General features: G+C 49.6%; 1 protein-coding gene across 1 annotated transcript in view; it reads right to left on the bottom strand.

Annotated features, from left to right (window-relative positions):
* Window positions 1–1,592: 1,592 nt before the first annotated feature.
* LOC131572443 (cystathionine beta-synthase-like) overlaps window positions 1,593–25,711 on the bottom strand; it is a 28,971-nt gene continuing 4,852 nt past the window's right edge. The window contains 17 exon segments of the mRNA XM_058825622.1: window positions 1,593–1,802; window positions 3,574–3,658; window positions 3,963–4,071; window positions 4,996–5,130; window positions 6,289–6,360; window positions 6,851–6,956; window positions 8,500–8,584; window positions 10,453–10,578; window positions 12,417–12,508; window positions 13,891–13,960; window positions 14,848–14,979; window positions 16,320–16,399; window positions 17,308–17,442; window positions 19,382–19,488; window positions 22,300–22,442; window positions 25,528–25,563; window positions 25,565–25,667. Of these exon segments, the coding sequence (XP_058681605.1) occupies window positions 1,705–1,802; window positions 3,574–3,658; window positions 3,963–4,071; window positions 4,996–5,130; window positions 6,289–6,360; window positions 6,851–6,956; window positions 8,500–8,584; window positions 10,453–10,578; window positions 12,417–12,508; window positions 13,891–13,960; window positions 14,848–14,979; window positions 16,320–16,399; window positions 17,308–17,442; window positions 19,382–19,488; window positions 22,300–22,442; window positions 25,528–25,563; window positions 25,565–25,667 (1,714 nt within the window). The 3' untranslated portion in view covers window positions 1,593–1,704.

Below are 25,711 nucleotides of genomic sequence, written 5' to 3'. Positions count from 1 at the left end.
TTAGATTGAGAATATGGAGTAGCCACTTAGCTGAAATTGAAATTGGTTGTTGCCATCTTGGAGCAGCTCCAGAAACTCATAGAGAGATTGTGAACCTCTCTGGGTCTTTTGAGAGCAATTCCCCCAAACTGGGTTTCAATGGCACCTCAGTTTGCTCCCACAGCCCACTTTTGTCATTTGCTTTTATTTTTTTGGCAGCCATGGCAAATGGCTCTGCTGACCCTCATTGTCAGTCCCCAGAACACAATGGCCTGACAGCAGAATTAGGACCAAACCTTGCCCTCCCCTCCAGCCCTTGATAAGGAGCTCTGAGGATGCATATTCAGGGATGAAGCCATGGCCCCTCTCAGTGCTCTGTGACTGAGTCTCTGCTCCTTGTTTGGGCTCCCTGCACTGTCCCCTCACCATGCAGGAGGCACCCAGAGCCACCAGCTCCCCCAGAGGAGGGGAAGGGCTTCCCAAAGCCCCCACAAGGGTGAGCATCACCACCAGCCCAGCACCTCATCCCCTCTGCTCATCACAGCCCTTGGCTTTCCCTTCCCACCCCTCCTGCTGACACCTGTCACCTCCTGTGCTCTGTGTCCCTCCCTGCCAGACCTCTCCTGTTGGAACCCTGGATGCTGAGAATTTTGGGCTTTCTGTGCTGCCAGGCACTGACCCCCAAGAGAATACTGCATTTGACCTGAGGCCATGGAGAAAGCTTCCAAAATTGAATTAAAGTACTGGGATTATGGGTGTGGAGTTTGAATAGAAGTGTGTGATATCACAGGGTGGAAAACTTAGAATTTAAGGGTTTAGAATATAGTAATAGAGATAAAGCAAGATGGAGGTTTTAGGATGAAGGCTGGACCTTCTTCTTCACCTTCTTCTTCTTCACCTTCTTGTCCATGGGTTTGGGTGGTTTTGTGTAATTGGATTAAAAAGTCCACATTGCAGGTGGTTGGTTATTGTGTTAAAAGTAAAAATAATTTAGGTGTCATTTCTTAATTGGACAGTTTACCCTTAAAAGGCATTGTAGAGAGAGAGATACATCTCCATTTTCAGTTTGTTAGAGTGCTGTAAAACTCAGTTTGTGAGACTGTAGCAGAGAGAAGAACAAATAAACATCTGAGCCAGAACAAGAAATACCATCTCACACATTTAATCCCGAGCCTGGCAAACAGAAGTTGAGACTCCACTCTCTCCTGCTGCCTTCGTGGAGGCAAACACCCCCAGGGCTGAGGGGGGACTGGCCCTGGGGGTGCCTGCAGCCTGCTGGGGGGCAGAGAGGGGCAGGGGGTGCAGCAGTGCCCTGCCTTGCCCCCAGCCCTGTGCTCTGGGGCAGAAATGGGCTCCGGCCCCGAGGAGAACCCTCAGAGCTGCACCAGGGGCACTGCACAGGAACCTGCAGCTGCCAAACCCACCAGAGCTCCTCCTGCTACACTCTGGGCAGGAGCAGCCATCCCCTTCCCATGCTGACCTTCCCTCACTCCCTGCCCAGCCCTGGGAAGCTCCATGGCTGTCAAACACAATTTCCTCAGTTATCTCCTCTTTAGGGACACCCTGGGTGGCGTTTGGCAGACAAGTGTAACACATCACAATTTCCTCCTGGGCATTTTGAGAAACTTTGGGCTGCTCTGGGCCAGAGGCTGCCTTGCCCAGGGGGTTTGGGCTCAGGGGGACACCTGGAGCTGCTGGAGGAGGGGAGGCAGCCCAGCTGCTCTGCTATTTCTTGTCATTGCTGCTGGCAAAGGTGAGGAGATCCATGGCTGTGACCACGCCGAGCACCATCTGCTTCCTGGAGGAGCTGCCATTCCCACTCACTGGAAGCACAGAAAATTCCACCTTAGTGGCAGAAAAAAAATTTAAAAAACCACCACCCCCACCAGCCCCCTCAGCACCTTCCAGCTGTGCAGAGGCTGCTGGGTTTTTTATTAAAAGAAAACCCTAACAGGGACAGTGTCTGCCTGAGCTCTACCTCCACAGAAATGATGGTGGAGCCTCAGTCAGGTCACTGTGATCACACAGAGAGGTTTTTGCTGCAAATAACCCACCTTTCCCAGAGCAGGAAACTTAATTTCCCAGTTGTTTTTAGCCAATCTCTGTTCCAGCCCTGCTCCTGTCACCACAGAACTTTTCAGAGCAAACTAATGAGACTCTCAAAAAGCAGCAGTCAGGCACTTTTCTGCCCTGTTCTCATAACATCCCACACCACCATTAATGAAACAGCACTTCAATAATTGTTTTAACTGTCTGATAAATGTTTGCTTAAATAAAAATAAAACTAGCCACCAGAGCCCAAACACAAGATAAAATGCAAGCTCCAAAGGTGTGGGAAGAAAGTAATAAATAAGGGAGTAACTGTGACAGCATTAGAACAGCAGCTCTGATAAAGCAAGTGGGTGTTGCTTGAAAATCAGAACAAGAGCTGCTGCAGACAGCTGGCTGATACTTTTTGATGGGTGCCATTTAATTTGATGATACCATTTAATTTATATCAAAATATGGTACGGAAGAGATATTCCTTATTTTATGACAACACAGCTCAGAAAGGAAACTCTCCCTGGCATTAGTTTTGGTGACTGAATTTGAAACGTGCATCAAAGGCAGTTTTGAGTGGCAGATTTTTGTTTGCAGCCTGTTGTGGGAACATGGATGGGCTTGCAAAGCTTCAGAGCTGATGGGGCTCTGGGGGAGCAGGTCCTGGAGAGGGAAGGTTTGGGATGTTTGGGTTTTGGAGGCCCCAAGCTGAGCAGGCATCCCTTGATGGAGCCACTCACTGCTCACCTGAGGGATGCTTTGCATGCTCAGTGTGCAATCCCATCAAATCAGCACAATTACACCCTTCAGCCCTAATTCACAAGACCTAAACCTGGCTCTTCTGACTGCTTTTTGTGTTGCTCATTTTCCCAGCCAAGGTCAAATCTGTGCTCCTTGTGGTGTAATTGCTCTGGAAAGGTGTGCCAGGTCAGGTGTGCTGAGCAGCACCTGCCACCACACCTCTTTTGGCTCAGAGGAGGCACAAGGGCTGATCCCTGCTGGAATGTGTCAGCAATCCTGATGCTGCTGCAGGTGACTCTGCTGGGTTGGCTTGCACACCAAGGGGAAGGTGGTTGTGCAGTGGATTGAGAATAAAACCAATAAAATCTGCTTTAAAGGTGCTGCTAGACTGGCCCAGCATCCCTCCACCCAGCCATGGTCCAGGGCAGGCTCACACAGCTGCCCCAGGCTACACCAGTGCCCCTGGTGACCCACAGGGCTTGCTCATGGCCCACCCCAATTCTTCTCAGCTTTCTCACCTTAGGTGCCTGAATTCCACCCAGGCTTTACCTGATGTGGCCAAATGCTCCTTCTAACCTTGTCCCTGGGCTACAGAACTCTACAGAGATCCCTAATTTCCCCCTTGCTTGCTTTGCCCCTCTCCCCTCATCCCTGTGGTGTCAGGAGGAGTCCTGGGTGAGGAGTGGGCAGTTCAGGGCTCTGCAGAGCAGAAACCTCTGGGGGCTCACAGGTGCACTGAAACCTGCCTCAATCAGCTTGGGAATTTCCCTCTCCCCTCTCAAACTTGTGCCAGGAGTTCCTGCAGGTACCTACACTGCATCTGCTCGTGCACAACGATGGCAAAGTGGTCGTTCTCCAGGAGGCAGGAAAGCTTCCCAAGGCTGTCCTCCAGGCCGACCTAAACAGGGCAAAATTCAACATTTAACCTTTTACTTCACCTGGCAGTGGCTGAGCTGTGATTTTGGAGGGTGCTGATTCCCCAGCTGGATGAAATCCCCTGTCAGTGCTTGGTGTGAAAAGCTCTACAGGGCTTTTACAGGTGCTTGTCCTTACTCTCATCCCCAAGATGTCACCATGGCCCTCCCCACTCCTCTCTGCCTTCTCTTCTCCCAGCTCCTCTCACACCCCAGGGTGCTGCTGGTGCCCCTGTCCCTCTGTCCCTGTCCCCAGCCAGGCTGACACCAGCCCAGCCTCAGAGGTACCTTGGAGAACTGGTCGTAGGTGACCTTGGTGACAGGGTCTGACAACTCCACATTTCCATCCTGCACGGAGCTCAGGGCGTTGCTGAGGGTCACCATTCCCAAAATAAACCTGTAAGGGAACAGGGAGTTTTCCAGAAGGTCAGACCTGAGGTGGAACACACATTTTATGCAGGGGCTGAACTGCTCTGGTTGAAGTGAGTGACCAAATTGTTGCTGCAGTCAGGGAGAGGCACCAGGTTTCTCCTCACTTGGGCAGAACAAGGAAGTCTTTGTCCTCACCAAGCTGTTGGTTTCCCAGCAGTTAAAATCTGCTGCTGCAGTCCAGGATTCAGCAGCTGGGAGAAGGAAAACCCATGGGCTCTCCAGCTGCTATTTGTGTGGGTTTCCCCCAGCTCTCACTCCCCTGGGCTCCCCTTGCCTGTGCACTGACCCAGCATCTTCTGCTTTGGTGGGCACTGGACTGGGCTTTAACTGGATCTTTTACAGGAGTTTTATTGATGAATCTTCCCAAGGAGGCAGATGACCTTTTTAAAATTATCAGTCTGTGACAGACATCTTTTATGAAAAATCCTTTCCTCAGGATTTTTCCTCCTGAGAAGCTGAGGGGCCTCAGGAACAAAATGTAAACAATGATTATCTGCTGCTCTGGAATGCAACAGGTGCATCTGTGATTGGCTCATGTTGGTTTGTTTGTAATTAATGGCCAATCACAGCCCAGCAGGCTCAGACTCTCTGTCCGACACAGAAGCTTTGTTATCATTCTTTCAGATTCTATCCTTAGCTAGCCTTCTGATGAAACCTTGTCTTCTATTCTTTAGGTGGAGTTTTAATGTAATATATATCATAAAATAATAAATCAGCCTTCTGAAACAGAGAGTCAGATCCTCGTCTCTTCCCTTATCCAAGAACCCCTGTGAAGAGGGTGACTGTCACAAGAGTCCAACACATTTACCCATGAGTGAATGGGACCTGAGCTTCATCATGACTGATTTTTCTGTCCAAATGCCCATCTGCAGTGAGCAGAAATAGTTACCCTGACTCAGCAACAACAGGAGCTTGGTCATATCCCTTCTCCTGGAGGATCTCAATTGCCTTTTGGCAGCTGACCTCTGGGAGGAGGATGAGAGGGGCCGAGAGATTCAGTTTCTGCACCTTGATGTCCCACCACCTGTTGGGAGACAAATGGCAGTGCTGAGCTGTGGCTGCTGCGCAGCTGTGGCCTTCAGCAGAGGGACAAGGCCAGAGGAGATGAGGGACAGTCTGTCTGCCTGAAAAGCCAGCCCCACTCCTAGAGCCAAAGCAGAAATGCCACCACGGCCAGGTCTTGTTGAAGCCAAGCTTTCCCTGTGCCCAGTGTTCATGCAGCTCCAGAGGCAGGGATGAGACCAGCAAGGTGCTGAGCTGTCCTGAATCCAAGGAAGGGCTTCACTTCAAGCTCAGAAATGGGAGACCTACCAGTTTGACTCCTTTGTTCTGTATCCTTGGTCCTCACAAGGCAGCATTTGCAGCTCCTGCAAGAGAGAGCCTCGCAGAGATGCTCGTGTGACTTATGGGGGACAAGCTGAGCTGGGTTGTGGGGCAGCACAAGCAGCTCCCAAACATCTCAGCCCTGAGTCCTTGCAGAAAAGGAACTGCTGGAGCCTGGAAGGGCCAAGAACAACTCTAACCAGACACAAGAGGCCTTGGAAATGTGTTAAGTTTTTAGGAAATATTTTACAAGAATTTTTGATAAAGGAGAAGGTGACATTAGCAATATCTGCTGTCTTTAGGGTGAGACCATTAGCTTTTGTAAACAACTGGCATTTGCCCAGCCACACATCAACTGGCATCAGCAGTTTGCCTGTGACTCCCTGAGGGGACTCTTTCCTCATGGTGTCCAAGGGACAGGAGAGTTGACCAACTTTTCTGGCCAGCAGCTCTGGAAGGTGAAAATTTCCTGTTTTATGTCTGAAAAGAGCTGCAGAGCTGTTTGAAAGGGGCTTGCTACAACAGGGACCCACCTCCCCAGCAGCCTGATGGTCCTTTGAACATCAGATGTGGAGCAGAGAGAGGTTTCCAGAGGGTGTTTTAGGTGGCCTGGGCTGCCATGTGGGAGTGGAGCAGCTACTTTGGGATGGAAATGGCTCCTTTATAGACTTTAATTGTAGAGCTGAGAGATAACCACTCAAAAGAGAGGAGCTGACATCACAGCTTCCCCAGAGGGGTCTGGACTTTACTGTGTTTGTCCTAAACACTAAAAAGGAACATTTTCCTTTGAAGATAACGATTTCCAGACTCAGAAAGCTGATTCTCTCAGCACAGTTTATCCCAGCAGAAGTTGTCTTACCAAGGCTTGTGCTCCTGGGCGTCATTTAGGAACCCGTTTTTTATCATCCACTGATCATTCACAAATTTGGACCTAGAAATCACCAACAAAGAGCAACTCTGTGAGGCTTCCAGAAGAAGTTTTGTGCAGCAGACCACAGCACTGCCCCGGGGCTCTCATGATTTTTGCAGCTGGCTGCTCTCAGCCCCTTTTAAGGTCAACAGGAGCATGGGGTGCTCAGTAACTCTTTGAAGCACTCCAGCTATTTGCCTTCCTCACTTCAGGCATGCAGGCTCAGAAAGTGCAGCTTGGCTGAGCCCTGCTCTGTGCAGTGAGTCAGAGAAGAGATAATAAAGAGGAAATAACCCCCAAGTGTCCCAACACCCATCCCCTGGTGGCTGCCACGCTGATGTGCTGTTCCTCCCTGCTGTTTATTTTGCTTTTTCCCTGTGGTCTTCCTGAGGGAGACTCCCAGCTCTGGGCTCACTCCATGTGCCTTGCTATTGGATTTATTGGGGTTCTGCTGAGCCCCAGCTGCTGTCCCAGGAGGCCCTGGGAGCAGGGCAGGGAGCAGGACACTCACATGTAGTTGCGGACGGAGTCGGGCAGGATGACAACGCAGCGCTGGCCCTCCTGCAGCTCCCTGGCAGCTCTCACAGCCACAGACATGGCACTGCCCGAGCTGCCACCTGCAGGGACACCAAGGACAGGGGGACAAGGGTCAGGGCTGCCCAGGGCCACTGTCCTGCAGTGGGAAGCACAGATAAAGGTGCAGAGGTGGCACCTTGCTTGGGACACTGGGATGGGAGGACAGTCAACCCCAAAGCCTTGTAGGGTTTAGGGCCAGGCAGAGGTGGGGACTGGTGGGATGTGCTCATATTGGCTTTGGAGCCAGTGTGAAAGTCACCTCATGGACTTCATGAACCATTTCTTGTGGGCAGACCAAGAAATGGAGACCTCTTCTGAGAGGTGTCATGCAGGGACATTCAGAACACACTGCCCACACCACACCCTCCCTTTGCATGAGCAGAAACCACACCAGTTCTGGAGCTTCTGGCTGACATACTTGGCAGCCAAAGACTGGCTTTAAATGCACTATAAAGACTGAAAAAAAAAAAATCCCATAAACATTTCATTCATGCTTGGAATACCAGGCCAACATGATGGGAAGGCCTGAATGCTGCCCGTGTCTGTGTGCACGCATGTGGTTTGCTGCACGTAGGGAAAGCAGGTCCCTGCTTTACAGGGGCAATTCCTCCAGCACCAGTCTGAGCACTGGAAGTCAGACACATTCCACTATCTGTGTGCCAATTACAGCCTGCATTCAAGGCAGCACGTATTTTACAGCAGGTTAATTATCCCTGGGTCACATTTTTCAAACAAACGAGGAACAGCCTTGAAAAATGCAGCTCAGGGAACACGAAGCTGTTCACAAATTATGGTTGAGTTCAAACAAGTGGTTTCTGTTGAAACACAGTGACTCCCTGCCTGCCAGGTTAAATCAACATTTAAGTGTTTCATTACATATATATAGGCTGATCTTTTTCCAAAACTCCCTGGATAGGAGTGCTCAGGGCTTTTATCAGCTGTAACTACGAGCCTACGTGGTGTCTGCTCCTGGGTGCAAACCTGTGTCTGTTTGCTTGGCGTCAGGGAAGGCTGAAAACAAGGCTGATGCTCTGTGGAGGCTCTCAGGGCACAGGCAGGGTCTGTCTGAGGCCACCTGTTCATTTTGGGAAGCCAGAGGGATCACTTACAGCTTGTTGGCACGGGGAGCAATACTCAGTAAGAACATCTCACACTTTCTTTGCTTTCAGGCCTTGCTGGTCCAAAGCTGGCACCTCTGGTGTGGCAGTGACACTGAGCACGGCCTCACAGAGCTGCTGGCACAGCCCACCTGTCCTGCCCTGAGCCCCACTAATCCTCCCTGCAGCCTCTGTAACTCTACACTGCCTGAAGATCCAGTTCCACTGCAAAAGTGCTCCAGTAAGGAGAGAATTATTCCTTCTATAATTACTGTGGCTGGTGAGTCAGAGCCCAGACCAGACTGAGGGAAACACCTCTGGAGCCTGCAGTGACCTCTGCACAGCCCCAGGCTCAGCCTTGCAGCCCTGCTGACCCAGCAGACACAAAAATGCAGAGGGCACCTCCTCTGGGGAGTTTTGGTCCCAAAAGGATGAGGTTCAGAGGGTTTGTGAAGGGGACAGACTGCTGTGGCTGCACTGTGCTTACCACACAACAAGCCCTCCTCTCTGATCAGCCTGCGGGACATGAGGAACGAGTCTCTGTCGTTGCTTTTGTACCACTGATCCACCACCTGCAAGGAAAGCAAGGAGGATGAGTCTTGGAAATGTCTTTTCAGGCTGCCCTGACCCTCTGAGGCACACCATGGTGCTGATGCCCACAACATCTGGCAGCTCTGAGCTGCCTTCCATATTTGCTGAAAGCATTTGTCAGAACATCCATGTGCTGGAGTTCTTGCTTGCAGACACCCATACCTTTCCAGCATCCTTTCCTTGGAGAGTTAGGGATGCCTGACAGGTCCAGAGTTAGGATGTGGAGGAGTATTTATGATGTCCCAGGTTAGGGTACATTAATGATTCAAAATTTGCCAAAATGAGATCCAGCTACAAGAATCAGTGTGGATTATTAAGGTGACAGCTCTACAGCCAGGTGCTGACAGCAGGGATGTAGTCAACACCTGAAAGCAGAAATAATCACAGGTCTGAGGCTGTGAGGAACCTTTCTAGAATGAGGCCAGGGCAACACAGGCAGCCTGTGTTAGGGATGTAAAGCTCTGTGGCAGCTGATACACTGATAACAAGAGCTGCAATGTTCACATTCTGCTGTCTTGCTTGGATCTTGTCATCAGCCTGTGCATGGTGCAGGATTTCTGCTCTCTGTGTGTGCTGCCTGAGGCACAGAAGGCTCAGGAAAGAGCAGGTGATGAGGAGCAGCCTCAGCACAGACATCTGTGTGACCACAGCCAGAGGGGCACCTCTGAATGATGGTGAGGCTGAGGACACTCACACTGTGTTCAATGCCTGCTTTTCACCTCTATCTGCCTTCTCCTTGGGGGTCAGTGTCATTGTTTGACATTGGGAGGAATTTAGGGAAGTGAGGCAAAAGCTTTTTGTGTAACTGAAAGTTTGTTAAACCACTGAGAAGCCAAATACACCTCTGTGAAAAACACATGGTTTTTATCTCTTGGAAAAGTGGAAAAGTCTCCATAACCTTAACAAAAGGGACTTCTCTGCCTAAGTGAACTGAAGAAAAACCATTTTAAAGGTAGTAAACTGACTGGAAATTTTAGGGTTTTTTTCTTTACATTATCAGTGAGAAAGAAAAGGTTGTGGGGGGGACAAGAAGTGTTCTGAAGGGTTTGTTTTGATTCTTACTAATTTTTTTTTTTTCTTTTAATTACTTTTAATAAAATTTTCTTTATTCTCTTTTAAAGCTTTGAGCTTGCTTCACCTATCTCACAGCAGGAAGTGAATGCACTAGTGATTGACCAGCACCAAAACCTACCACACTCTTTGGTGCATTGGCTGGGAAATTTTAAATTTGAAGAAACCTTAAATTAACAAACCAAAACCACTACAGTGAATTATAATCAGAGTTACTCAGAAAGTAACTGGGTATCCCAATCCCCCTATAACAACTTGTTCTGCACTGGGAAGATACATCAGGACCACCACACCTCTGGCCTTGGGAGCAGGCTGAATGGCAAGGCAGAGAGCAGGCAGAGGCCCCTCCTCAGAGTGTCACCACATTTCTCTTCACAGAGAAAAGCAAGGCACAATTCTTCCCAAGAATATTTCTGGGTTTCACATTCTCTGAACCTCAGAGAAAGGAAAAACAATTCTTATCTCATTTGCTGTGCCTGTGTTTGTGCAAAAGTAGAATGCAATATGGAGATTGTTTACCCTGAGTGATGGTGTTTTGTTTCCTTGGCCTGTCAGGGCCAGGTGTGTGAGTCAGGACTGTTGGGTGACAGCCACGAGATTCTGTGCAGTTGAGTGCTTGGCAGATTCAGTTCAGATGTAATGTAATATAGTGTAACATAATATAGAATAATATAGTATAATAAAGTAATTAATTAGCATTCTGATATCAATGGAGTCCTTCTCATCAGTTCTCCCCACCACGGGGGTTGGCCTGCTTCAATATCACAGGGTTACTCACGGATCTGTCGAGGACAGTGGGGATGAAGTCGTGCCCAATGCCCTCCACCTCGATGGTTGTGGTGTTGGTTTTGTTCATCTCGCTGGGCAGGGCAACGATGGAGCCATCAGGGTCCACACCAACAATCTGGGAGGGAAAGGCATTTTGTCAAACCAAAATGGGAATTCAGAAACAGCCAAGCACAAAACTCAAAGGAGAAGTTACCCACACCCTTATGTTATAGATGGATAATGAGAGGATTTGGTCTCACAATTAAAAGATAACAGTTGTGTGAATATTAAGAAAAGCTTTAGTGATGTATAGTTATGTTATTGTGGTTTAGATGCCCTCTGTTCTCCCCACAGTTCCCTTTCCCCCTGTATTGTTGCCATCACACAGCCTGGGCTGTCCAGGACAGGTACAAAGAAGCTGCACAGGTGTCCCTTGCATGGGGCAGCTGGGAATGGAAAAGCTTGGGGGTGCTCAGGGGGTGAGCATGGCAACAGCTGAGCTCCAATCCAGTGACAAGAAAGCAGTTTGCACTGATAAATGGCACAGAAGAGCTGACTGACAGACTTTGGGAGGGGCCAGGGCTGGCTGATGCAACCCCCAGGGGTATAAAAGACTGAGCATCCATCTTGAAGAAGACCCAACCATGTGGTATCCATGAGAGCAGTTCCCAGCACTGCAGCTTTTTCCTTATGCAGTCCTTTGTTGTATTTTTGTTAAGCTTTAATAAACCATTTTAAATTTTCAAAGTGAGCAGTTGTTTCTCACACTGATCAGCAGTGTTTCCTTCCCCTGATATTCATTAATATTCCTAATCACTGGCAGCATGGAGAGCTTCCAGGATAAAAGGGTGCTGTTTTTCACTGTCTTCTTAAATAGATCCTAGGTAGCCTTCAGCTGTTGCAGAAGTGACTGGTGGCTTAAAATGTTATCACTCTCAAGGTGTTTGTCATCACCCCCTTGGCAGAGCCTGCCACTTCCCTGAGCACAGTGCCAGAGCTCCTTAATCTGCTCTAGGTGAAGCCAGCAGTGAGCTCCAACCTGTGGAAACCTGTGCATACACACATCCTTTCTGGACCTAGCTGTGCTGGCTGATGGTGATTTCTGGTGATTTTCCCTGGATATTTACAGCTTTGTGTCTGGGCTGGTGTGCTTCCCTGTCACTGTGATATTTTCTGAAAAATCCTCTTTGTTTAGAATTTTGTTCTGGGAAGCTGAGAGGCCTCAAAAAAGAATGAAAACAATAATTATCTGATTGCTTCGGAATGTAGTCTAGAAATCGTTTACCAACAAGGAAAGCATCTTTGATTAGTTCTATGTGAATGGTTTTTAATTAATGACCAATCACAGCCAGCTGTGTCAGACTCTGAGGAGTCAGTCATGAATTTTTATTATTCATTCTTGTTTAGCTTTCTGATCTATCCTTTTTCTTTCTTTAGTATAGTTTTATAATATAATAGTATAGTATATAATAGTATATAATAGTGTATAATATAATAGTATATAATATAGTATATATAATATAATAATATATAATATAATATCAGCCTTCTAAGAGCATAGAGTCAAATTCTCATCTCTCACCGCATCCTGAGAACCTCATAACACCACACATCCTTCAACACAGCTTCAGGTGCAGACAGCAACTACTCCCTCAGGTGAGCTGTAGGGTTAGGCAGGAAATGACATGCAGGGACAGGACAAGGGGGAATGGCTTTGAGCTGAAGGAGGGTACATTTATATTGGATAATAGGAAGAAATCTCTTATTGTGAAGGTGGTGAGGCCCTGGCACAGGTTGCCCAGAGAAGTTGTGGGTGCCCCATCCCTGGAATTGTTCAAGGCCAGCTCTGAGCAACCTGGTCTGGTGGAAGGTGTCCCTGACAGCGACAGGAGGGTGGAATGGGACAACCCCCAGTGTCCCTTCCAACCCAAACCACTCTGTGATTCCATGAAAACCCCGGCAGTCCTGCCTTACCTTGCACTCTGGGCACTTCTCCTTCAGCTTCCTGGCCACACCAGTGATGGTTCCTCCCGTGCCAGACCCAATCACCACCATGTGCACCTTGCCTGCAGATCAGGGGGCAGAGAGGTTTGCAGGGGCTCAGCACAGCCCCCAGCAGGATCTCCCCTTTATTCAGAGCCCTGTGTCCCCCAGAACCCCTGTGAGCAGAGGTCAGGCTGTGCTGGTGTCACAGCCTGGTCCTGTGCAAAGCTCAGATGAGCTTGCAGGAGCTGAGCGCAGCTGATCCTGCCTCACTGCAGGGAGCTGAAGGTGACCTCCAGATCTCCATGATTTCTGCTTCTTTGGTTCTACTGAGCAGAGGGAACAGCATGAAGCTGTGTCAGGGGAGGTTTAGGTTGGATATTAGGGAAAGGTTTTTCCCCCAGAGGGTTGGTTTGGCACTGAACAGGCTCCCCAGGGCAGTGGTCACAGCACCAGCCTGCCAGAGCTCGAGGAGTGTATGGACAATGCTCTCAGGCACATGGTGTGACTTTTTAGGTGTGCGGGACCACAAGACGGACTTTGATAATCCTCTCCAACTCAGGATATTCTGTGATTCTATGGTTTAAAGGGGAGGGAATGTCTCAGCACATCCACCCCTTCAAACCACAGTGTATCAAAGCAAGCCACACACACGAATATCACGGACAGGCACAACCTGCAGCCTGTGCGGGCATCCACAGGAGGGAGGGCTGAGCTCTGCACTGGCACCTGCCTCACCAGATGCTGCCCCACTGGCACAGCTGAAATCACACAGATTTAGGGCTGGAAGGAGCAGAATTGGAGACTGGCCTTCCATACCTGATGCTGCAGCTGCATTGGGACCTGCAACCCACAGCTGGCAGCCAGCTGGAGAAAACCCTGACCCTGTGGAGGAGGCAAGGTTGGGATTCTTGTTGCCATTGATACCTGACTGCTTTACAGCTCTGATAACAGCTCTCCAGTTAAAATCCCCAAGTCCTGGTCATGCTTTACAGTGCTCCAGAACTGGCAATAAATGTCACTTCTATCTGCACAAACATGGACTGGGACAGCCCTTTATCCTCCCCCAGCCCTCACTTCCAATGGCAGTGTTTGGGAGGTTTTGATTTGCAAATGAGAGTGCTGGATCAGACCATGCCCTGGTGGATTTACATTCCCCTCCAAAGCCTCGTGGGACCTCTTGTGCTCCCAGCTGGCAGGTCACTGTCAAGAGACATGTTCTGTCTCCTTTAGGTACAACCTGAGTTCCTTAAGCCTCTGGTGTCCCTCCCCAGGTTTTGCAATGGGAGGGGAGAGCCGGTAAGCCCTGCTGGCTGAGGTGGCTCTGGAGTGGATTAGGAGAGGTTACAACACTCTGTGTGTCAGTGTTATTAAGATAATGCTGCCTCTGCTCCTCCAGAGGGCCTTTGGGCTGTTTCTAGACAATCAGGTCAATAAATGATGTAAATGAAGGCACAGACAGTACCTTCACACTGCTCCAGGATCTCCTCGGCCGTGGTGTCGTAGTGAGCCAGGGGGTTGCTGGGGTTTCTGTACTGTTTATTCCAGCAGAGAACAGCAGGGTTACCATGTGAAGAGCAGGTCAAACACCAAACCAGCAACAGCTCCTGACACAGCTGTACCCAAAGCATGCAGCCCCTGCTCTCCTTGCCCAGGGGAAACCCACCCCACCAGGACAGGTCACAGGTGTTCCTCCTGTTTGGCGCTTTGGGACAGATTTCCAAACCCACTTGGGAGGTTAAGTGTGCCCACAAACACTCACTGTCCAGCACTTGGTGCCCATTAGGTGTGGGGATGGTTCAGAGGCTGGAGAAGCTGTCCTGATCATCAATCAGCTCTCATGAACAGAGGGATTTTGCAGCACTGATATTTGTGCACCCCATGTTCACACCCACGGACCAAAAAATGAGCTGAAAAGCTCATCCAGTCTTTGAGCTGCTTTTTTCTCAGAAGGAAGGAGCTTGCCTGATTTTCCTGCACTTCAGGGGCTCCTTGCTCAGGGGTCAAACCAAGTGCCCTCCTTGGTCCCAAGTGGACCAAGTCCCCTGCAGGAACCTCTGGCATGAGTCACCAGGGTTTGCCCTTTACAGCACGAGGTTTATTTTCGAGGCCGCTAGCCAGGCTTAAAAAGTGGGGTTTTTTCAGGTCAAAGTTAAATCTGAAGCAATTTGAGGAGTCTGAATTGTGCAATAAAATCCAGCCTCACCCACACCCAGACTTTGGCAGAAGTGTTGCAGGTTTGGAAGTGCCCCTTATTTTGTTTCTGTCCCCCTGTGCTTTGCAGAGGGGTGATTAAATTTCAAATGCCATAAAACACTGATGAAATCTGCCAGTCCAAATGGAGCCCCCAAACACAGGCACACTTGGAGAGCACCCTATAAACCCTCTTGGGGAAGGCAGCCAGTGGAGGGATGGCCTTTACCTGGTCCAGGATGTGAGAGTTTGGGATTTGACTTTTCAGCTTCCAGGCCACGCGGACGTTGGACTCGGGGGCATCAAAGCGAGTGCACGGTGTCCTGACAATTTCAGCACCCAGGGCCTTCAGGATATCGACCTTTGGGATGAGAAGAGGAGCTGCACACAGCTGATCCCACTCAGGGAGGGTAACCTGAGCCTGCAGGCCCAGGGCAGTGCCAGATGCCAGAGCAGCTTTGCATGTGGGAGGCATTTATCATGTGGAGATACAATGTCCAATTCTGGGCTCTGCTGTCTCTGACAAGCTCCAGCAGCCCAGGGCCTCCTGCCCAAAGCTGGCAGGTGGATTTGAGCCTGGCATCCTGCCCTGTCCTACTTGGAGGGCAGGATGGGGACAGGGTGGAGGGAGGTGACAGTGTGCTGCTCCTTGGGGCCAGAGGAAAAGGGCAGAGGGAGCTGGACAGGGAACAGGGTCTCCTGTGGGCTGGTACTGGAGTCCCAGCATGCAAAGGGGAGATAAAGAAGCTGTTCTTGCCATAGGCCCCTTCTCTTGTCTCACCAAAATCAGGGAAGGAGCAATCAGCCCCTGGGAGATGGGGCTGCCAGTGGGACAGGGAGTGTTGGGACACCTGGAGATGAAGCCCACGGCAGCTGGAAGTGGCATCTGAGCTTGAGTGAGATTTGGGTTGAATTGAGGGTGACACTTTGGAGAAGGGCTCAGTCCTGAGCCAGGTCAGGGTGCATGTCTGGCTGCACTGGCAGGAGTTCAGCTGAGCTGTCTGTGAGGCTCTTGGCTCACCAGTGAGGGATTTCTGCCATCTCCAGGAGTCTGTGTTCACCTGACCATCAGCTCTCGTGCAAGTGACTTGAGGCACCACCCTGAGAAACAGCTCAGGCAACTCTGAGTGTCTCCAGGTGAAAGAAAACCATAAACACACAGAGAGGCCAAGTGACCTGTCAGATGTCAGGGGGGCAGTGAGCAGGGCTGGCAGGGGAGCCCTGCCTGCTTCTCCTGCTGTGCTTCACGTGCAGCAGAGCCTGCTCTGTCCCTGCACCCACACACTGGGTTTGGCTATCTCACCATCCTAGCTGCACTTCTGACACCAGACAGCCACCAGGCCACCATAGGCTGCTTTTTTTTCCCTGAAAAGGCAAAGTTCTGAATAGCAGCTGTGGCAGTGGGTGGTTGGCTTTTAAAGGGCTCCAGGGAGGGAGAAGCTGAGGGAGGGAGGAAGGGAAGGGAAGGGAAGGGAAGGGAAGGGAAGGGAAGGGAAGGGAAGGGAAGGGAAGGGAAGGGAAGGGAAGGGAAGGGAAGGGAAGGGAAGGGAAGGGAAGGGAAGGGAAGGGAAGGGAAGGGAAGGGAAGGGAAGGGAAGGGAAGGGAAGGGAAGGGAAGGGAAGGGAAGGGAAGGGAAGGGAAGGAGGGAGAGGAAGGAAGGATGTTCTCTGGCTGTGGGGTAAAACCATAGAGAGCTCTGACCTTCTCCATGCTCATTTTCTCTGGCAGGACGATGATGCAGCGGTAACCCTTGAGTGCAGCCACCAGTGCCAGCCCAATCCCTGCAGGGTGGGGAGCACAGGGAATTGGTTGGCACCACCAGAATTTGGAAATTTGGCAAGAGCAGCCCTGCCCATGCTCCTCTCCCCTGGATGGAACCATGGAGGGGTCACATCCCAGCCACAGGTGAGGGCATCCCCCACGAGCCCCCTGGGATGTGCTGGGAGCACCAGGGAGGGTGGGAGGATGTGTTGACAGGGAAGAGGAGCTGCAGCATCACTCCTGCTCCCAGGAGCTCCTCATTCTCACTGAGAGAATAGGGAGAGCTTTTCTCCCCCCACCGAGGCTCAGCCACCTTCCTACGGGTTTGTAAACTCACTGGGGTGATGGATGGAGCCAGCTGCTCCCAGCTAGAGCAGGAAGGTGAGGCAGCAGGAAGGAGCAGCCTGTCCCTGCCAGGGCTGCAGGGAGCCTGCTGCCATTCCAGCTGCCCCAGGCAGGCAGGGAGCCAGTGTGGTCCATGTGGGACACAGCTCTGGGGGAGCACAGACCCCCCTGGCTCCATGTCTGGGGTGACACAGTGTGGTGGGGTGACAAGTGACACCAACAAGGGCAAAAAATCACAGGAATTCTCTTCCAACCCATCATGGAATGGTCTCTGGGAACCTCTGAGAATTCAAAAGCTTCCCAGCCTGAAAACACCTAGGGTTGCCCCAGCTCCTGACGCTGTCTGCCTTGGTACAAGGAGACCTTCCAGGCACACCTGTGCAGGTGTGGGACCCTCACAGGACCCCCAGGAATTTCAGCAAGGAGGCATCTCAGCATCCCAGGAAGCCCATGCCACCAGGAGGGGAGCTGAGGGAAGGATGGAGCCAGAACCCACCTTGTAACCCCAAATGCAAATCCCTGCTCCTGAGAAATTCCCCCCTGCCCAGTTCCCAGACAGAGGGAGCATCCCTGCCCTTCCCACCTGTGTTTCCTGAAGTGGGTTCAATCAGGGTGTCTCCTGGTTTGATGATCCCAGCTCTCTCTGCATCCTCCACCATCCTGAGGCTGATGCGGTCCTTCACGCTGCCCCCAGCATTGAAGTACTCACATTTTGCCACTGGAAAGGGAAAAAAAGAGGAGACTCCATCAGGCACCAGCTCCCCCAGGCCTCATTGCAGTGTTAGGACACCTCTTCCCCCTCTGCAGGACTGTCCTTTGCTCAGGGGAATGCACCCACTATCTGCTTGTCTGGGATTATCCATCAGCACAGAGTCCTTCTTTCCCCATGTTTCCTTCACCCTGGATGGGTTTGAAGTCAACCTGGATAGCCCAGGATGGGTTCAAAATCAGCTGGGCATGGTCACTGCAAGGTGGAAGGTCCCACAAAGGCACAGCACTCCTTGAAGACTCTTCTGTGGACAAGGGATAGCAGCAAGGCCTCACTGTCTATCCTGGTGCATTGAGGTTTTTAACAGATATCTAAAACGTTGCCCTTTTGCAGTGATCTGTAGTCCTGACTGAGGTGCCATAAAAAATCCCAAACAATAGAAAGAACATTTTCAAGTGTCAGGCTAAATTATAGTTTTGTTTTCACTGAGCTAGCAACAAACTAAGAAACTTTCCAAGGCACATTCAGATTGCAATGCAAGGCACATCCCAGTCCTCATTAGGGCCTCCACACCACAGCATTCTTCTTACCAAGCCTTTGATGCACATCTGCAGCTGAACTGGTACTACTGAGCTCTGTTTTATGGACAGCAGGGAGAAATGGGGATTTCCAGGGGTGTTTTTCCCTTCACCTTGGCAGACACAGCGACCTAAGGCTGAGAAATCAGCCCTGCACCTGAGCAGCCTGAACAGGAAAGGAAATCTTGTGCTCATCATTACATTTCATAATGCAAAATGCCACAGCTCCAGCTGCACGAGGGTGCCTGGGGGCACAGAAAACACCAGGCCATCCCATCCAGCTGTGGCTGCTTCCTTTTATTCCTGTGTTTGCTGGGAAGGGGCTCTGTGCTGACACAGAGCTGCTCTGCCTGTTCTGCTCTGCTTCCCCTCCTGTGCCAGGGGAGGGAGACACCATCCCAGAAAATGGGATCTGCCTGCTTTTCCCAGCACCTAAAGCACCAGCCAGACACACTCCAAGGCACAGGCTGCTCCAGAGGTGCACCAGGTACTGCACATCTGTCCTCCCACCCCCATGGTGTCCTGGTGTCCCCTCAGCTCTCACTGTGGGCAGGGTGAGGCAGTGCAGTGTGCAATAGCAAGCCATGACTAAGAGCTGGAATCTTAGGGGAAAAACATCCTTGGTTTTCCAGTGTGGAGGTTGCAGGGCTGGTGGCCCAAGGATCCCAGATGCTGAGAAGGGATCAGGTTGGAAAGCCCACGGTATTTTCCCTGTGTTTGTATGCTCAGTGGGGTCTGGCTGCCCTTATAGTTATTCATAATTATTTAATTTAATCATGGTTATTTCATGAATAACTCTGTGGTTCCCAGCTGACACACAGCACTGCAGGGCTCTGTTGTGCCATGAGTGCTCAGCAAGTCTCTCCTTACTCAGCTGTGTGACACTCCTGGCACTCTCTGCCTCTCAGAATTTGCCTTTCTGCCCAATTTGGACCAAATTAATTATCAGGGTTAGGAGTTACAGGAAAGGAGACTGAAAAGTCCACATGCACACATCTGAGTTTATCACCCTTGTGACTGTAGGGGACCAGCCTAAAGCCAAACCTTACATGAGACAGCACCAGCAAACATCTCCTTAGGGAGAGGACCGAGATCCATCCCCAAATTTGGGCCAGCCCTGCTCTGAGCTTATGCTGCTGTTATCTGGCAGGAGAGATGCCCCACTACCATTGCCCATGTGCTCATTGCTGCTTGAAACCTCCTGTTTGGCCCAAGAAATTACTGTGTAACAAGCAGGAGAGCCCAACATGAGCCACCTCTGCCCCTACCCATCTCTGTTCCTCTCACAGAGCCTCTTCTGAAGCCCCCTTCCAGCACCCCTCACCCTCACCTCAAGGCATGCAAAAACCTGCTGGCAAGGGGACACTCACAGAGCTCACACTTGAGCCCATAGGACTTCCCAATCTTGTTGATTTGGACTATTGGGGTGCAGCCAATTTTCTTGAGTATATTGGGCAAGATCTTCTTTTCTTCTGTCCTGAAATAATGCAGGGAAAAACAAAGAAAAAAGTAAAATCAAAACTATTGTTGTGCAACATGAACCAAGAGAAAATCTGAGTGAGGTTTCAGCAGCTTTATCAAGGCCACCAAAACACAGCCCAGCTCCAAGAGAAGAAGTCCCCATCAACAATTAGTGGCACCAGGAGTTAATTACAGTTCTCCCTCATGAGTTATTAGGGTTTTTACATAAAAAGTAAACTAATTCATTTTCAGGGGTGTTCTGAAATGCCTTGCTCTGCAAAACTCTAGGCCAGATCTGTAATGAGTGAGAAGATGCTGGCAAGCCTTAGGACTTTATGCTGTGGGTGATAAAACCAGGAGATAGAGCACGAGGCTCCTCCTCTTCTCCCCATCCTGCCCAGCCCCATCTCTGCTCCCCACATTTCCAGCTGCCTCTGGGCCAAGTGCTGCTGCCCAGGACTGCCAAACTTGCAAGGATGGCTCCATCAGAGAAGCCCAAACCTCAGAGTGTTCTGGGGGTGTTTTGCAAACAGTTGAATGCAGCTCTGTGATCAGTGAGATTCAGCTGCCCAGATTTGCCCCAGCAGGACTCAAAAACCACAGCAAGAGCAACGTGAAAAAAAAACAGTTTGGCCAAGACACCTTGCCAGGTAACTCACAGCCCTGAGCTCTGTCACAGATTGACAAGGGCTGTGTTTGTTTGGGCCACATCATAAGCTGTGATGGTTTGATGCTGGTGCAATGCCAGTGCCCCCATGAAAATATATTCTCCCCAGTGGCTGCTGTGAGATGTGACCAGGAAGAGAGCAAAGCAGGCTCAAGCTTAGAAATAAAGAAAAACACTTTATTAACCTACAGCTATATGCAAAAAGGAACATACACACAACTCAGAATGAAAACCTTCCAGAACATTCCTCCTCCCCCCACCCAATTTCCAACACAGCACAGTGAGACAAAACCTTGGATTCTGCAGGTGTGATACAAACACCTCCTGCCCTGCAGGAGTGCAGGGGTTTAGTGAAGGTCTTTCCTACCAGGAGGCTCCAGGCTCCCTGCATCCCTAGCCCAGAAATGATGGGATGTGTTGTTACCCTTCCCTCTGTGGGAAGGGTTTGCAGAGACATCTCAGGCTCCACTGGGTGCTGCCAAATGTGAGGCAACACCACAATAAATGAGCTTCCCCCACAGCTGTTCCAAAAGCCACTTTTGAAATGCCCAGGATTTATTTCAGTGGGGCTGAGCTTTGGCTCCTTCAGGCAGTTTAACTGAGCCTGGCTCTCTTGAGGGTGACCTGAGTTCCTGCATTGCACATCTGGATTGCATCCTGCAGGTGCTGATGTCAGCTCAGGACAGCAGACAAGGATGGTTTTCCCCTAAGATTCCAGCTTTTAGTCATGGCTTGCTATTCCTTGAGATGTCCGGGGGAAAACCAGTCCTGGCAAAGCAAAGGATTCCTGCTGAGGTTAGGCTGGGTCAGAACCAGCTCGAGGGGTGGCAGAACTAGTCTACCTCTGTATCTCTAAAGAATTTAAATATTTAATATTCTTAATTAAAATAACAACCTGTCTCCTCCCTCTGCTTCTACCCCCAAAACTCAATCAGATTTCACCTAGGAATCTCAGGAAGTCCAGAGATTTTTGCTCCATCTGTGGCTTACCCAGAGCAGGGAAAGCAAACCACCTCTCCCTCCACACCCTGCTGCAGAGCTGTGATGTGTCCCAGTGTCTTTTTTTCCCTGCCACACAGGGAGTTATGTTCCAGCTCCTGCCCCAGCAGGGCTGTGTGGGCTCCCTCAGCCAGACTCCATTCCCAGAGCAGTGTTTGGGAAATGTCTCCCCATCTCCCATCTGGGGGTGGGATGGGCCCAACCACTGGCACCACCATGGCACCCTGATGCTAAATTGTTTGCAAAAACATAATTTTATCCTGCTCAGAATGATAATTGAGTGGGAAAAATAAAATTCATTTTGACTGAAACTGATTCTCCCCTCGGGCACCAGCTGCAGGGGTGGCACTGAGCCATGCACAGCTTGCTTGATCAGCTCCAGGGCTCTGCATTCCATCCATTCCTCCCTCCTGCATGGGCCAGACCCAGAGGCTGCTCTGGGCTACCCACATGCTGGTGGCTGTGCCCTGACCTTGTCCTGCCTGGCACATGGTCAGGCATAACCATGCAGAGCAGTGCTGCACCTCCCATGGCCTCCAATCCCTGCAGCTGCATTCCAGGAGTTTTACTCCACTGGCTGGAGCTGGATCCCTGCTTCACATCTCTGCACTGCAGGATGTGTCTGTAGTTCCTCTGACATTTATGGGAGAGCCTTATCTTTAGTAGCTTGTCTGTGTCTGGTTTGCAGGGTCATTAAAGCACCTCTTGTCAGGACTAGTCTGGGCCCTCACGTCACCCTGGGAGGGAACCTGCTGCTCTGAGGGCAGCAACAGCTCAGAGCAAGAACTTTTCTCTGCACTGGGGCCATTTACTGCTGATATAAAAGCCCAGGCCCTGGTAATCCATTTTTGTGAAAGCCTCTCGGCCATCTAAAATAAGATGCCCCCAAACAAGGAGGTGCTCTGGAAAACACAAACCCTGAGACTCGAGCCTAGGTGTTTGCAGAGCAAGGCATTTCAAGCCACATCCTTCTGCAAAAATAAAAGGGAGTGAAAAAATCTTCTTGGAGAGGAGTTACTAATCTGCTTTTGCCATTTGGAATATAAACCATCATTAACACAATAGCTGGCTTCTGGCCATGACCATCCTGGTGTAACAACAACCTCCAGGAAAAGGTGCTGAGGTGCACCCTGAAGAAAGCAGCATGGAGGAATTACTTACAAGGGAACACAGGAGTGTGGAGACTTGCTGGCAGGAGTTGTGGCTGTCCATGTGCACTTACTGGGCAAGTTGGGGAGGATCCAGGTGCTGTCCTGACCATTGGCACCCCTGCCATTCACCAGGGGGCACTTCTTACCCAGCTCCTGTGGGGTGGAAACAGAGGCCACATGTCACTGTCATATTTTCTGAAAAATCTCTTTGCCAGGATTTCTTTTCCTGAGAAGCCTCTGCTTCTCCATGTTTTGCTATGTTGGAATGTGATTTGGAGAATTGTTTACCCAGCATGTGAATTGTTTTTAAGTAATGGCCAATCACAGCCAGCTGGGTCAGGCTCTCTGAGTCTGTCAGGAGATTTTATTATTCATTCTTTTCCAGCCTTATGTCTGTCTCTTTTCTCTTTCTTTAGTATAGTTTTAGTATAATGCAATGCAATGTAATGTAATGTAATGTAATATAATACATCAGCCTTCTGAGAACTTGAAGTCAATTCTCATCTCTCACCTCATCCTGGGGACCCTCAAGACACCACAACAATTGGTGACTACAGTCACATAGACAGCTGGGAGAAAAATAGCTGCAGAAGGGGAAAAAATGGCATTTGGCTGTGAAGGGAGGGTGGCCAGGCTGCTTGGAGCATCCTGTTATCATTGCAACCACATGGATCTAGGTGGGTAAGGAGGTTGTAGGGGTGGAAGGAGATGAGCAGATGCAAGGATGTTGTAGTGAGGTGAGTGTCAGTCCCTTCTCCCAGGGAGTAAGTGGTGTGACAAGAAGAAATGGACTCAAGTTGTCCCAGAGGAGATTATACATTAGGGAAAAAAGTAGATTACAGATTATGAAAAAAATTCATGCAAGGGTTTGTAGAGGGATAGAATATAAGCAAATAAAGGTAGTATAGAAAGTAATCTTACCCCCTAAAGAGTTGCAGGTGGGTTAATCATTAAGGATTAGAAGCAGGCCTGACTTTAACAGGCCACATCTGTAGCCAATAAGAAGAGTGTTATAAAAGAGTGGATTGGTTAATTGAGGGCAACTGGAGTCAGGTGGCTACTGCAAGAAGGAGTCAGTGCTTGGAGGAGCTGCCTATGAAGAACATCAAGGAGGTATGAAGCTCTTGTACTAAGAACACAACAATATGAAATCTCGGCAGTATAATGACAACAAGGGTTGTAAAGCACTTGAATGGAATTTCCAGTAAAGTGGTGCAGTCACCATCCCTGGAAGTATTCAAAACTCCTGTGGAGGTGGCACTTGAGGACACAGACTCATGGTGAACATGGTGGTGTGGGTTCATGGCTGGAGCTGATAATCACAACAGTCTTTTCCAACCTTAGCAATTCTGTGATTCCATGACAAAATTCCTCTTTTGGAGTGGTATGTTAGACCCCATACATCATCTGGGCATCCTCTCCAGTGCATCTTCTTCCCCATCTCAAAATCATCAGCTCCACTAGGAAATTTGATGCTCCTAATTTAATTATTTTGTCAAGAACAGCTTTTTCACCCTAGCAGTGAAGAACCTGCAGGTAAATCAATCCAGCAATAATTGGAGAATGCTTTTATGGTGATGGTGGGACTCTGCTCTGGCATTCAAGTGTATTAAAACTGAGAAAAAAGATCCAACAAAAATTAAACAGCAAAGGGCAGCAAATGTGCTTGGGGTACTGAGCAACTCCCACAGTAAAGCAGCTTAAAAAGAGGAGGATTCATCAGGCTGGAAGTGAGACAAGAGTCTGGTGCTGAGAGCAGGCTCTAAATCCTGGGGGAGTTGGAGAAGCTGCATCAAATAATGAGCAATAAATAATAATGCAGAATGGAATTATCAGGAACAACTACAGAGGCAGAGCAGATAAAAAATGGAATGAGAAAAGGGTTGAGTTCAGTAGCAGATTTTAAGCACACAAGCCCTGATGGTATCAGTGCTCTGCAGGAAGGCAATTTGCTGGGCTGTTCTCTCTGTATTGCTGGTGCATATACAGACAAAAGGAGGAGTCTGGGCTTAAAGTTTATTTTCAGCAACTCCTAGTGAACAGCAGCAGAAACAAATAAACCCAGAAAAGGGTTACATGCAGGTTTGGTGTGACCTCTCTGCTCTGATCCTCTCTGCAATCCATCCACCATGTGTGTGCTAAAAAAAAGAACCACGTGGAGAAAAACCACATGTTTTTTGGTACCTGTAAGTTCCTTTTCTGGCTTGTTCACAGAATGAATTTATCTTGATTCAACCATTAGTGAATAAAGGGACCTTGAAACTCCACAGGGTCATGGATGGAGGCTTGTGTCTCAACCTTGAAACTCCACAGGGTCATGGATGGAGGCTTGTGTCTCACTTAGACTGATGATGGAAGCTGCTGTTAGGCTGCTTAGTATGCCCTGTCTCCCTACACCTCTGTCGTGGTGCATTCTGCAATTAGAGCAAGTCTGACCCTTTCCTTACCTTCTGCTGCAGCAGAAATTATCAAAGACATGATGCTGGACATTCCTTCTGCATTTAACTTCAGACTGAGAACATTTTGCCATCTGACAGGACCAAGCCAGTGACTCAAAGAAGAAACATCTCATTTCTAAAGACAGAGACTTGCCTGCTGCCATTGGGAGGGGCCATGGAAAATCCAGTTTAGTTGGGGAGCTTCATCTCCCCCGCCCAGGCCACAAAGCCACAGCCCTGTTCCCCCTCAGCCCCTGGGCTCCCTGCCAGTAGCTGTGGCTCACAGTTATAGAATTGTGCTCTTTGTTGATGGAGTGACAAAACTATCCCCTTAAAAAGGAAATAAGCCCAGAAGTTTCTCTCTTCAATTAGGTGAAAAGGTATTTCATTGGGCTTCACCTCAAATTGAAGGATAGCTAACTGGGCAGGAGACAAAAAGTCCTGCTTGAGCAATTTACTAGAAAAAGAAGAGAACAACTAAATTAATGGTTTTTGTGAGGTGTTTTACCAGGGGCGGGAGGGCCTCTTGCACTTGGATTGGTTTTTCTCTGTAAAGAGTTTATTTTGCCTTTTATTAAAACCTTTTTGTTTCTAACACTCCCACAAAAGCTATTCTGCTAATTGAATGCCTTCTAAGGTAGCTGAGCTATCTTAGGTGTGAAATATATCTTTAAGAGCTTATGAGACCTGTCTCAAAGACACACCTATTTCACACAGTGGCCAGCAGCTGCTGTGGCTGAGTCCTGATTATCTGAATTCCTTGTGGCTTGACACATGAGCCCATGGGCAGCCTTAATTACCATTTCTGCCATCCTCCTGCTGCTTGCCTGCTCCTTTCACCCTCCTGGTGGGAGTTTCTCTGCAGCAGCCTGGCAGGACAGCCCGAGGTCTGTGCTGTGATTCCCTGGTGGCTTCCACGCAGGATGGGGCTGGGCTGTCCCTAGAACACAGAAACACACCCCACACTGTTAATCCAGCAACACC

This window comes from Ammospiza caudacuta, chromosome 2 (genome assembly GCF_027887145.1).
Source record: "Ammospiza caudacuta isolate bAmmCau1 chromosome 2, bAmmCau1.pri, whole genome shotgun sequence".
Taxonomy (NCBI): Eukaryota; Metazoa; Chordata; class Aves; order Passeriformes; family Passerellidae; genus Ammospiza; species Ammospiza caudacuta.
Note: the sequence above shows the minus strand (reverse complement) of the source record. Positions and strands in the feature narration are given on the sequence as shown.